At 38.4% G+C, this 13,398-nt stretch overlaps 1 protein-coding gene across 6 annotated transcripts in view; it reads left to right on the top strand.

The window, feature by feature from the left end:
• The window catches only part of CHD9 (chromodomain helicase DNA binding protein 9), an 85,339-nt gene that overhangs the window by 28,427 nt on the left and 43,514 nt on the right, over positions 1 to 13,398 (top strand). For 4 of the 6 annotated variants that reach the window (XM_050311753.1, XM_050311752.1, XM_050311751.1 and 1 more), the window contains exon 5: positions 6,360 to 6,697. In XM_050311753.1, the coding sequence (XP_050167710.1) occupies positions 6,360 to 6,697 (338 nt within the window). Of the gene's footprint in view, positions 1 to 4,831; positions 5,230 to 5,367; positions 5,557 to 6,359; positions 6,698 to 13,398 lie in introns of those variants that run through there. The other 2 variants (XM_050311754.1, XM_050311755.1) reach the window with 2 other exon arrangements.

Genomic DNA, 13,398 nt, shown 5'->3' with positions numbered 1-13,398 from the left:
TGTGCTCCATTACACGGTGCCTCCTTTAAGAACTACAGTGCAAATTACACACAGTTTTTATCCTGCTACTAAATATTCAGAAAAAAGCATTCTAACTATATTTGGCACTGAGCCCCAAAATACTGCCTTCAAACCAAGTCTTCCAAATGGAAGCAATATGTGTGCTGCAGACTAATTCTGTTACATCCAGTGCTGCCTCTACAGTGTGCCCAGGGTAGCAGCTGCTTACACTGAACAGTGGCTTGACTTTGTGCCCGTGAATGATAGGGGAAGTCAGTGGTTAGGAAGCTGCTACTAATAACTATGGTATCTTCACTATATTAGTGGCAAAACATGATTAGTTATATTGTTACTGGTTCTGTATCACTGAGATGTGAAACAACACCCTGTGTAGAGTGTGACATACAAACAGGTGCATGTTTCATCTTAGAAATATGACATTACAGATAACAAGAATGGAAGATGGAAAAGATAGATTCTCCCCCTGTATCTTTTTCCTTTTTTTTTTTTTTTTAAATCTGTCTGTAACATGTCTATTTTAATTTGGGTTAGGTTTCACATATGCTTGTCTTGAAATTCTGTATCCTTTAAACACTGAGATGTGCATGAGTGATGATAATAAGCACAGAAAAGAAGGAAGAGTATTATCAGGCTATTGAAAGAACCACAATTTGGAATGCTTCGTTGGCTCCCTTAATAGTGCCATACACGTACCAAAGAGAGTGGAGAAATGACAGGACCCCATGGCCTCATTCCAGTATATTGTCTAAGGAGAACTACATCTTTTGCTGGGATTGCCATGCAGCAAAGGAGACTCCTTTCTGCCCACATGTGGGGTGACACACATTCATGTTGTAAGCAATCTTCTACAGATGGACCCTGTCAAAGGTGTGGGTTCTTTTTTTCTTTTTATAGATATACCTTTTAAATACAAATCAACCATTAAAAAAATCACTGGAAGAGTTATTTATGCAGGCTGTTCTAGAGGACAAAAGTTCAGAGTACTAGAATGGAATTCTGAAGTCACTGATATGAGTTGATGCTTTTTTTTAAAGTTGCATTCATAAATACAGTTTTATAATTTGAATGATGAATGGTTATTCCTTTAAGATTTTTCACTGTAGCAGCTTAAAAGCAACTGCAGTTTTCAAATTTTTATGTGATTATGATGCGACAAAATAAGCTGATTTGGGAAAAAACCCAAACTATTGATTATCATTAGTTATGCAATTCATTTATTTGTATTATGGTTGTGATATTGATACTATTTTGGTGACTTGACATGCACAAAGGGATGCCTTGTTTAGTAATAAAGATGCACAAAGATGATGTGGTAATGCATGAAGATCAGGTTTCCAGGTGGCTAATTTTAGCTGCTTTTAGTGAAGTTGATGTCAAGGTCATCTAGATTTTCCTAAGGACCTGGTAGTCCTGCAAGAATTTGTTATGCTCTCCAGGCGTATGGTACTTAATCTGAGCATCTTCCTGTAGGTCTGTACTACTACCAGGAGGAGTAAAAGGATAATTCAAGCCATTGCAAATTCAAACCTTAGCTTTCTGTTGTCAGACTAGTTAGGGTCATAATTTAGTTTTTAGTGGTAGCTAATGTTTAGGCCAGTAGATCCACAAGTGAAAAACATTATTTTTTTAAATCACAAATGTGTGACTCATTAAAATTCCAGAGGAAAGCATTATCAGTCCTTGAAATATATCAAGAATGGATGCAACCAAGGAGAGATACTTGGTCTTAAAGATTCTGTGCATGCATAGAATTGAAAGTAATACTACTCCATCGTGAATGGCCATACCTACTAAGGTGTTCTTATAGTGGAGGCCATGCTTTAGTATTAGAACAGATAAGGCAGGATTTGGGAGGGTTTTCTAGGACTTAGACCCTTTTTCCATATTAAACTCACCTTCTCCTTGGGACTTCCTTTGTAGTGAAAACAAAGGATGTGAAGAAATACTAGTTGTGGAGCAAATTAAAATGGGTTTAGGCCTTTGAGGGGAAAACCCCAATGTCTGTAAGTGTTGAGGATGGTGGTTTGTCCTTGCTGGGGGAAGGACTGCTATGCCAGTCAAATGCATGTCCTCTGCAACCACAACAAAGTGTTGGAGAAATGCCTCTCCATGGAAAGCCTACTCGGCAGAGTAGTGTTGGCTATTGGGAAGACTCTGTCGCAGTTCAGTCTCTTGATATTGCCTGGTAACTTGATTGCTTTTACATTAGCTTAATTAAGAAATCATTCCGGTATGTGTAGGATACCTTCTACTCTTGAAAAAACAGAATGTCAAATTTATTTGAATACTGCTGAGAAGATGCTCTCCTGGCTGTGAATCAGGGCATGTGTGGGGAAGTTTCCAGCTGTTGTCTGATCTGTTCCACCCTCAGTATTTTTAGGGCTGGCTCTGTGGTGTGAACAGCAGCACAGCCCATACCTGCTGCTGTTAATGGCTTTTGCAGGCAGCAGCAGTAGTGTGAATCTGACGTGATTCCTGCCCATTTCCCTGCTGCCCACAGGATTTCATGGAGCAGCAGGGAACTGACAGGAGGCTTGTTCACTGCACTCAGCTGCTGCTTGGCAAAGCCATTAGCAGCAGCAGATACCCTGGAGCTCTCCCTATGCAGACTCAAGACAATGTTGCATTGGTTTATATTTGGATGATAATCTTTGCAACCATGAGAAGTGAAAACATATTTTTCCAAATAAAATCTTCAGTTTTTAAATACGTGGCTGCCTCAGGGTTTTCCTTTCCATCTTCTTCTATGTGTTTGTCAGTTAAGAATTTTTCTTATTCTGGATGGAATAGGTTTGTAAGCTGCTGGTGAAAGGATATGTTCCTTTAGGATGTTTGATCTGCACTCCTGCTCACTAAGAGGGAAGGGGTATTTTCAGTCTTGCAAAAGGCTTTTTCCTTTTTGTTACAGATGCTGTGTAGCTTTTGAAATGGTTTTCAGTGTGCACGATGATTTATAAGCATTCAATCATTTTACAGCCATGCATATTTTTGAATCATGAAATTATTATCAGAATAAAAGACCTCTGCTGAATTAGGTGGCTTTTGTTGCTTCGGTTGCTAAGTACACACTGATCCTGTCCTCTGTAGTCCAAGTGTGTTCCATGTTCTAATCTCAAAACATATGTGTTGCTTTCCAGTTTTGTTTTTTGTGGCATGATGACTTTCTTGATGAAGGTTTCATCACAGCTTTATTTAGCTTAGAATGGCTGGCTGGTGCCTTCCTGCTTGTTTGTGAATGTCATTTCCATATGGTTAGAAATGTCATGGCAAAATTAAAAAAACACGGTCTTGGATTTCTAAGAAATAGCTTAATGTTTGTGCAGTGCAGGAGACAGAACTCGGAAGGGATAGTACAGAGCAAGAAGCAGAGGGCAGAGCAAGAGCCTGAGGAATTATAACACAGAAGAGCCTTGTCCAGCATACTCAAAATTCTACAGTAAGAATGTAGTAAATGTTGCTGAGGAATAAATTGGAAGGCAGCTTTGACCTCTGAGTCAGTGTAGCAAAGAAACTTTGTTTCAAAGGAATAAAATATCTAGGAAGATGATTGTAAAAGGATTCATGAAAAAGCCACCATTTCTGTATTGCCTACTTAATTATTAAGCATTTTTGTTTGTTTGTTTCTGGCTTAGGAATGTTCAAGAACATACCAATGTAACAGTACTGACTTCAGTAGCATTTGGCTTAGAGCTGAAATTATACCAAGGGTACATTAGGAATAGGTTTTTTTGTTTAGCTGATCTCAAAATGTAAAATAGTACATTATTTAGCATTTTTACTAAGATATAAAAGAATAACCCTAAAAGCTAAATCTGTGTATTTTTTGTAGATACTGTAAACATAATGTAGAAACATCTTGCCCAGAATTCTCAAAAGTAAAATTAATATGTAATAATTGTCCTTGTGATTAAGCTGCGCATTTATAAAAATATCCTTGAATTTAAATAGTATTGTTAAGGAAAGAGACTGTTTAATCTATTGGTACTATTAGTGTTTTCACTGGACGAGGAACTTAATTTTGAAATGAATCTTAAATAGAAGTGAAATTCTGTTTTATTGTAAGGCCTAATCTTATCAATCTCAAAATCCTTGCAATATTTAAAACTTTCTATGGAAAAACACCCATATTGCAAAATAAGGGTATCGGTATATATTCAGCAAAACAGAAATAAAATCCTGATCTTTCTTCATTCTTCTTGAACGGGCTTCTGAGAATCAAGGGTATTGCTAGAATAGAGCTATGCTGTCAAAAGCTTCTTGGTCTTTTTAATAACCTTTCAAAAAACCCAATCATATCTGCTTTTCTGTTTTATTTGATATCTTCACAATACGTATATAAAAATTTGTCTGATCTTTTAAAATAGCGCTTTAAACCAACCTTTGAATGAAGAGGCGCTTACCACAGAGCCGTGTCCCAAGTAACCGAGTCCTCACCGCAGGGTCCCGCAGGTCCGGCCAGGGGAGAGGGATAAAACCAAGGACTTCTTCCATTTTCTGTAGGAAGCAGGGAAGCCTGTCAGCAGACGCGTATGGAGTCGCTGCTGCCAGCTTATAGTAATGAATTAAATGCAAGAAAAATAATATTAAAAAAAAAAAGTATATTGGAGAGCGAAATCTGTTTGAGGCCACAGGCTCGGGTCGAGCCGCTGTCCCCCCGTGCCGTCCCCGGGGCTGGAGCCGCAGGGTCGCAGCGCAGCGAGGTCCAGGACGGAACAGCGCCTGGTTCCCACGGTTTTCCAAGGAGCGAGCGGCCGCTGTGGGCGGCGCTGCGGGCGGGGAGCGGGAAGGGTTAAAGCCGATCCCCGCGGGGGTTAAACCGGAGCCTAATGGAATAATGACGGGTAGCACCATCTGCTGGCCTAGTTCCGCGGGGAGCGGGTCTAACCAGCGCTAATATTGGCGCTGATGCCGTTTGATGCTTTGTGCGTTTCTTTCCGCGCTTTGTTGGGATCCTCTGTCCGCGCACGGCGGGGCCGGGCCCGGCCCGTGGGCGGCGGGAGCGCGCCGGGCAGGGCGCGGGGATGCTCCGGGAGCCGCTCTGTGCTCGGGGAGCGCCGTGCACGGCCCGGCTGCCGCTCGCTAAATAGGCCATTTAGCAATCTTCTCCCCATGCTTTCCTCCTGAGCACTGCCTGGGGTGCTGCAAAAGCGGAGGGCAAGTCTTTGTCTGACGCCAAAAATGTCTTCAGTGAAGAGGCCAAGAGGAAGGGTAAGTGAGAGCCTGAATGAGTGGGAGGAGGAGGGGTTCTTTGGGCTAAAAGGCTAATGGGATTGAATAACCTTCCTTATTACTGGCTGCTGCTGCGGGAGCCGCATCGCCATCTTGAGCTGTTCCCGTGCTGGGTCCGGCTGTTTGTTCCAGCCCCGGGGCTTTAAGGTGGCATCGGGAGCGGCCCCATCCCTGCCTCCCGCCCCCGCCGCCCATGAGGCACCTATAGAACATGTATCCCTGGAAGTGCGCGGGGTTTGCCCAGAAAATGTGTGTGGAAATTCCTGGTGGCTTTTCTTCCTGCTGTAGGCAGAGGCGCATTTACGGGTGAGAACGTAACATAACTGTTATCTGCTGGGTTTTTGTGTTTGAATAGGAAATTCTTTCCATTCCTCAAAGGGGGAGGGGAGGAAAGCAAAAACATGTCTCCTGGCTGGCTGCAGGAGAGGCTCATCAGCCCAGTAAACAATTCTGCGTCCATGAAACGGGCATTAAAAACCCGAAAAATAAAAACAAGTTACGTTTTTTAACGAAGGCGCTCAGCGTATGTTGATCTAAATAAAAGAAACGCTGCTGTCTGATCGTTTTACGAATGCAGAGCTGCGTAATTTTAGTTTTGGTTTTATCTTTTGTCTGTTTTTTTAATCTTGGTGTTGTTCGAGCGTCTGTTGTGTTTGTCACCGAGTCAGTCCTTAGATCATTCGTCTGCTTTAAGGTAACTGTGGTCCTGGTATTCTACCAAAGGCGAAACATGATGCTGTTACCTTCGGGAGCTCCTTGCTTTTCCATATTCTACTGGAGATAATGGATGTGTGTGTCAAATGTATGGGAATGCTGGAAAGGTTAAGGATTTAACTACAGATGTGGAGAGAAGGCTGAGAGAATTTTAGAAGAATATTTTTTACTGACTTTCAGTGTGTGGATTGGTTGTTTAAAACCCACAATTGATGTAGTTACTCTGAAACCCACGCTATTCTGTGGTATAAACTGAATTCCTCCTTTACTGTGTCTGCATGTGTGCCTGACAGCTACATTTTTTAAAAATGCATATCCATATAAAAAATACTTGCACTTTTTTTATATATTGTTAAAATAAGGGGATTTTATTTACTTTTTCTCTCTTGGTACAGCCTCCTTCCTCCAAGAAGAGTGATGGTTCAGGATCATATACGAAGATGCAGAATACCCAGGTGAGGGCAATGTCTGAAAAGAAGCAGAAGAAAAAAACAGACTCGGAAAGTAAACAAGAGAAGGCAAATCGCATCATATCTGAAGCAATTGCAAAAGCAAAAGAGAGAGGAGAGAGAAACATTCCACGAGTAATGAGCCCTGAAAACTTCCCCAGTGTTTCAGCTGAAGCAAAAGAGGAAAAGAAGGGCAGAAAAGTTAAATCCAAACCAAAGGACAAGGAGAGCAAAAAGCCGAAAACTAATTCCTCATCCAAAATTAAAGAGAAAACAAAAATTGGGTAAGTAGATTAAAATGTCTGTCTTGTTTTCAGACTCTAAACCCTTGATTAAAATGAAAAGTGCTTACTGATAATAAAATGTTCGCCTCCACTGCCTACACAGAAATTTTCCTGATTAAGTCCATGTGTGGACTCTCTCATTCAGGAACAAGAATGCTCTGTTTTCTCTTTAGATAAAATCACTGTAGGACTGTCCTTTTGAAAGGAATTACTTTAAATTCATATTCTAAAATATTCTGTACTCACTTTGAAGCATAGACCCAAGTATCTTTCATCTAGTGTTGTAATCAGTTCTGACTCTAAATTAAGTTTCCCTGTATTATAAATGCTGTCTTTATCAGTTTTGGCATGTAGCTTCAATACAGTGTGCATGGGGAGAAACTGGAAGCCTAATGAACTTCCAAGAAAGAGAGTATTATAAATATCACATATATCAAAAGTAAAGCACATATTGGAAAAATTATATTCTAAGCACTCTGTAGTCTTTGGTCATATCAGTTTAATCTGCCCTCTCAAAAACTTTGCAGACTCAGCTGGATCAAGCTGTGTGGTTACCTTGGGGTAAGGAGCTTTCAGAGGACATAAGGTGTTAGAAGGCTCCACAGCTGATCTATGTCACCTCTATACTTTTAAAGCAAATTGTCTGATTTCCCATGTTAAGTATGTCAATTGGAACTGGAAATGAAAATCACAGCTACAGTCTGATTTTTTTTTTTTTTAAATCAATGCTCTTTTTGTGGTAGCTGAAGTATTAACTGGCATATCTCTCCAAATTTAAATGTCTCATATACATATGTATATTCTCATGTATGGAACTGAAATGAATGTTCTTTTAATCAGCCCATTTCTCTGCATTTTCTTTTTTTTTTTTTCCTAGAGATCAGTACTTTTCTTACATGTTTGAGGTAAACACCATTGAGTAGTTATAGTGTGAAGGTTATACATTCTATACTCATACACTCAACTTGATTCTTAGTGTGAACTTTCATAGTGTTAATTCCTTTCTTTTCTGGTTCTGGGTTGGCATGTGATGCTGGTCATAAGTGCACTGGTACTGCTTCCTTTTCTTTTTTTCTCCATCTTGTTTAAGGTGGGATTTTATGTATGTGTATTCCAAAATTGATTTTGCTTTCATGTTTCTGAATTTATTCATGTTCTATAACAAAGATTTTTTGGGTATGTTACAAAACTTTACAGGGTCATTTAGCTGGTGGCAGTTCCATGGAGATTTGTGATTTGTCCTTTTTATTGATTCTTTTGTATAATTGAAAAAACCTGCCAAAGTATCATCCTTATGATATACTACATAGTTCCCATAATATTTTTACTGTTTTTAAACAAAAATTAATAGGAAGTAAGCTGTTACCTCCGATTTGTAATTCTGCATTCACTTTTGTCTTCGTGAAATGCTTCGCTGTGCACATCACTTTGAATCAGGTTTCAGGATTTCGTCAGATGGTGTCAGTTGAGACAGAGATGTTTCTCAAAGCGTGTTTTTTTAACCATGGTATTTGTGCTTGATGCAAAGTACCTGCAATCTGCTGAGGAACTCCTGTTTAATTAAGTATGGTCAATGTTTCATAATTTTGCACTGAGCTGCGAAGGTTTGCCTCCCCATTACTTACCAGTTTAATCAGCTAATGCCCCAGTAGCTCTCTGTTAACTCAATCATGCTGCCAGGTATTGCTTTAACTATGTAGGATATATATCTGAAGGTTTAGCAGTCAGGTCCTGTTAAAGAGCAGTGAAGAGAGTCTTCTAGAGCCTCTATTACAGATTTCACAGAATGGCTTTGTATTTAGATGAACAGCAGCAAATCAAATGCTTTGAGGCATCCAGAGAGTTCATTTTCCTATCCAGATTCGTGTGTTGAGTTAGCACTGGTTTATATTATTGATATAAATACATAAAATAACTGTTTAGCAAAGAATATACCATTGATTTTGCAGAGTAGTAATTGCAATAAGGCCTTGATTTTTTAAAAGAATAATCTTACAGGCTCTGCTTTCTGTGCAAATGTAACTACTGATCTTACAGAAGAATAATTACCATAGAATGGCTATATTTGTCTTTACAAAGGGGATTGAAAAAATTGTGTAATTAATAAAATTTTTGTTCAGAGTAGAACAAACCTAAATAACTAATAAGGGTTTTAGAAGGCTAAACAACTCTTGTAAAGGTTTCTTCCTGACTTCTGTTCTTAAGAAAATATTTCTTAATGAATCTAAGCACATCCTCAGATTTATGACGATGTCAAAATAGGAATGAGTTTTTAAGTGTGTGGGTTGCTCCTTTGATTTTTCTTGTTACCTTAAAATAAAACAAGCTCTGACTGAATCTTGGGAGAAAATTTTACCATGCTAAAATAATACCTTTAAAAGACAAGTGCTTTATTGGGCAAGAAGGGGAATGTGAGAATCTCAGTTCAATGAAAACAGGGTAGGTTTTTTCCCTTGGAAAGAAAGATTTTCGAGATCTGTTTAAAATGGGATGAAAAAAAAATAGTTTTTTGGTTTTAATCAATAAGGAGGAAAAACTTTAAAAAGTAACCGAGTTGTGTATTTATAACATTTCTTGCATTTAAGCAGAAAATAAACCCTGAAGTCTCCTCAGATTTTAAAAAGATGAATAAACAATTTCCGACTGCTATAAACTGCTACCAACTAATTTTTCTACAAGCAGTGAAATAATGAGTGAAACCTTAGAGCCACTAAAGGTTTACAGTAAAAAAAGAATACGCCAAATACATGTTTTTAACAGTTGGAGAGAATTTATTTGGGTGCATCTGCAGTCCCCTTTTAGGAGTTCCAGTGTGATACGTGCACCCCAGATGAATACACTTCTTTTCATGCAGTGTTTTCTGTAGCAAACACATTTAACTTGCAGCAACTGTTCAAAAGCTGACTCAGTTTGGGGTCGGAGTGTCCATGTGGGAGATGGTGCAGAGTTGTGGTTTTTGAGAATATCTGAAGTCAGACATAGGTTTTGGGTGACTCCTGGTCGATTTGCAGGAGCTGAAAGGGCTGAAACTATAGCAAATATATTGATTTTGTTTGTTTGTTTTGGAAAATGTTTGGGAAATAGTTTTAATCTCTGCTAGCAGCAAACACAGCCTGTTCAGTGTGAGCACAGTTATACCCTCTATGGTCCAGCACTTAAACAGCAAACTCTTTTATGATCGTGGACTTTGCTTACATCTTACAGGGGTTTTGTCTGTGTAGCATGTCCTGTATTCTCTTGAGGAGGATTTTGAGAGTTACAGTTGCCCCTCTGTGAAAATGATACACTCTGGGTTGGTGCTGTGGTGGAGCTGGAGCTGGAACACCAGTTGCTTAACAGAGCTGGATAAAATTGCCTGGTAGCCATCAGTTTAAAAAAAAAAAAAAAAAAAAAAAGTGTGCTTTTAATTGTAATACATCACAGTTTTTACTGATATTGAGTAGCCCTCATCTGGCATCAAGATGAATTTTAACTACTACATCTATATTTAGGGGGCAGGATGATTTTTAACAGTCTTTTTTTCCTTGCTACTTGAACACAATTTTGGTGGCTTTATCTTAATTGTTTATATTTTCCTTAGTGATGCCTCTGAGATCTACATGTACAGGAAAAATTTATAGCATGCTTCTTTCCAATTTATCATTACTAGTTAAAAATTGCCAACAGTTACTTCCTGGGCAGGCTGTAGTTTCTGAAGGTGAGGATTAAGGTTTTTAGTACTCATCTGTTAATGTCAAAGAAGTAATGTTAGTCAAATGGTTTAAAACTGGATCCAGTGGTTATTAAAGTTTCTGTACCATAAGCACTGGTGAAGATAAATGACTAAATTATATTATTACCAAGAACATTGTAAGGCTATGACAGAAATTGTTAGAAGAATGCATGTATAATATATGTAGTGTTACCAGATTAAGTAATCTGTTTGCTTAATGCATTGATTACTGATCAAGTTAATTCTTTAAAATTTACTTTACAATTTCTCTGCTGACACCGGAACCACTTTTCATATCCTGGCTATTTACCAAGGTGCACTGACGTTTAGGAATCTATTTAAACGCTTTCATGTTTTTGCATAGAACTTGTTTCCATTTATAAGCTTTTTCTAACCGATTCCACTTCTTCCATCTAAGGTGATGCATATTTAAACTAAAAAGTCTACTTCTTACCACTTGATACGAAGAATTATGAATTTGTGAACATTCTGTTGTTCAAAAAAGTAGATTGGCATTTAGGTTTTATAGCTCTCAATGTATTCCCACCTACTCAAACATAAAATTAAATATCACGGCCCTGATGAAAAGCAGCAGCTCTGCACTGCTGATGTAAAGGACAGTATCAGTAGACTACATGTAGGTTTGGGTTTTTTTAATCACTGCACAGTTTAAGTAAATAAATTGCCCAAATTCCCCAAATTCTAAAAACTCAGTTTACAGAAGTTTGAGTCAGGGTGATAGTCCTTAAGTTCAGAACTGTTTCCTGTTAGCAGAAATGGCTGTCTTGTTTCATGTGCTAAAAGAGCAATGGAGAATTTTGTTTATTAACCCTTAAATTATACAGTAATGAATCCAGCAAGCGATATTTGATCCTGAGCGCTACTCGAATGAGGAAATGTCCTTGTTGCCTTGAACCTTGAAGTAGGTCTCACAAATACGGTTTACAAGACAGCATTTTTTTGACCCAAGACCCTGACAGATAATCTTTGTTTGTTTGTTGATCTGATACTGTTAAGATGGTTTGAAACCCTCTTAAACTCAGGTAACAACAGGAGGCGTGGGGACGAGGGAAGTGATTCACCTGCACACTGGTCCTGTATTGTTTGAGTATAAATACCTAGAACTTGATTTTCCTGAGGCACATGCTGTGAGTTGTCTTCATGGTTCATGCAAGTGAGGCAAATGCTGGTCAAAAGGAAGGGATGCTCGCTGAATCTTTGAGCTCTGTTAGATCTGTTAAGATCATTAACTTCTGTCATGAATAAAATGGCACATAATTTCCAAATGTGATCATCCTTCTGGGATATCTTTGTGTGCACTGAGCTGTGACTCGCTGGTCAAGTTTTCTCTGATCCCAGATTATAGTTTTGATGCATAATTAGGATCTCAGTGACATAGTCTGAAGTTCCTACTGCAAACTGTGTGAAAACAAAATGGTGTGGTCTTACCAAATAACTGACCAAACACTTGTGTGTTGTTTCGCATTCTAATTTCAATGTATGAGCTTGAAATGACTGTTGGTTCAGTGATACTACGGGAGTGTTTTAAAAATCTGTGCACAGTCCAGAAGTTATTAATTTGAAATGCAACTGGTGAAGGAGACAGTAGCTGATACAAGAGTATTGGTATTATTTATTAAACATATGCTAGAAGGGTAAGAGAAACTGGCCTTATACGAGCATTTATCTCTCATTCCAAGAGGATATGCTATCTTGTCAAGGAAATATCTACTTTATATTTTTAGCTAAGTTTTTAGTGATAAAGAAACATGGGTATGTAGATTACGTAGGCGTTTTATTGTTATTAATATAGCAAAGTGCTTTGGCTACAAATTGAAGTAACTGGGAGGTGGCTTTGGACACTAATAATTAGTTACTTGGTGTTTTTCTGTTTTGGGAAAATGGAAGTAAAATGATGCATTAAAGGCATGCACTGGACACCAGCTATACTTATGATTCCTGACATGCCTAATACATATTTACCACCTTTTTTTTTTTTTCTATTCTCTTTAATACTTCCTCATGTTCATTATTTGGAAGGCTTTGAAAACTCTTATCATTTTAAAGCTGTTCAAAGTTCTGACAATGTTTCCGTCACAATCTCTGCTATCAAAGAGAAGGGGAATGGAGCACATTCTTACTGGTTCTTGTGTAAGGAAAAAGCTGCTGTGTTCCTCAAATAGTGGTTCCTAAGGGTATTGCTGATGCTTTAACTCTTGGAGTTTTGTGGCTCTAAACCATGTCAGAAGTCCAGTGCTAAAGATCAGAAGTAATATTGGCTCTTGAAATGGCTTATTGTTAAACTTTTTTGTGTAAGTTTCTCAACATCTTTAATTTGTAGTTGTAGAAGGAGGAAATATATATTGAAGAAATCTACGATGTCTGATTGTTGAAGTATTTCTAGATGTTATGTAATAAGATACTTTTAAATTTAAAAAGGAGAAGGTGAAATTGGAGTAGAGTCTAGTAAGATTTATTCTATGTCTATAGTATGCTGTTAACTTTTCACAGAAACAGAATAAATAGTTTCTGTTCAGAACAGTTTGTTTCAGGGAGGAAAAAAGGGATTTTAGCCAAGGATCTTTATGCTTTCATGCAGAAATTTATAAACTGGCAAGAGAACTTGCTCTCTCAATGAAAATATTTCACAGGATTGATCCAGTTTACAAGTTTCTGCAGATTATTGTTTTCACATAGCAGATTTTTTTAGAAGTTTTTGGCCAAAATATGAGCAGATTGCATTTTTACTGATAGAACTGCATGACTTTAGCGCCATACTGTCATTCAGCAACTTTTGATAGCAAGGTGCATTGTGATTCTGGGCACTGGATCAGAAAGAAGTGAAACTGTGCATTTATTCCTCTCGTTGGCACCATATCCCTGTAGAGGAGGAAACATTCTGATCTGCAACATGTAGAGAAGATGTTAAGAAAATTTCAGGGAGAAACTTGTGAAGAGAAGCAGGAGGGTTAGGGAATACAAGCTCAAG

Source organism: Myiozetetes cayanensis, unplaced genomic scaffold (assembly GCF_022539395.1).
Source record: "Myiozetetes cayanensis isolate MyiCay16 unplaced genomic scaffold, myiCay2020 scf16, whole genome shotgun sequence".
Classification (NCBI taxonomy): Eukaryota; Metazoa; Chordata; class Aves; order Passeriformes; family Tyrannidae; genus Myiozetetes; species Myiozetetes cayanensis.
This window is presented reverse-complemented; position numbering and strand designations above follow the sequence as displayed.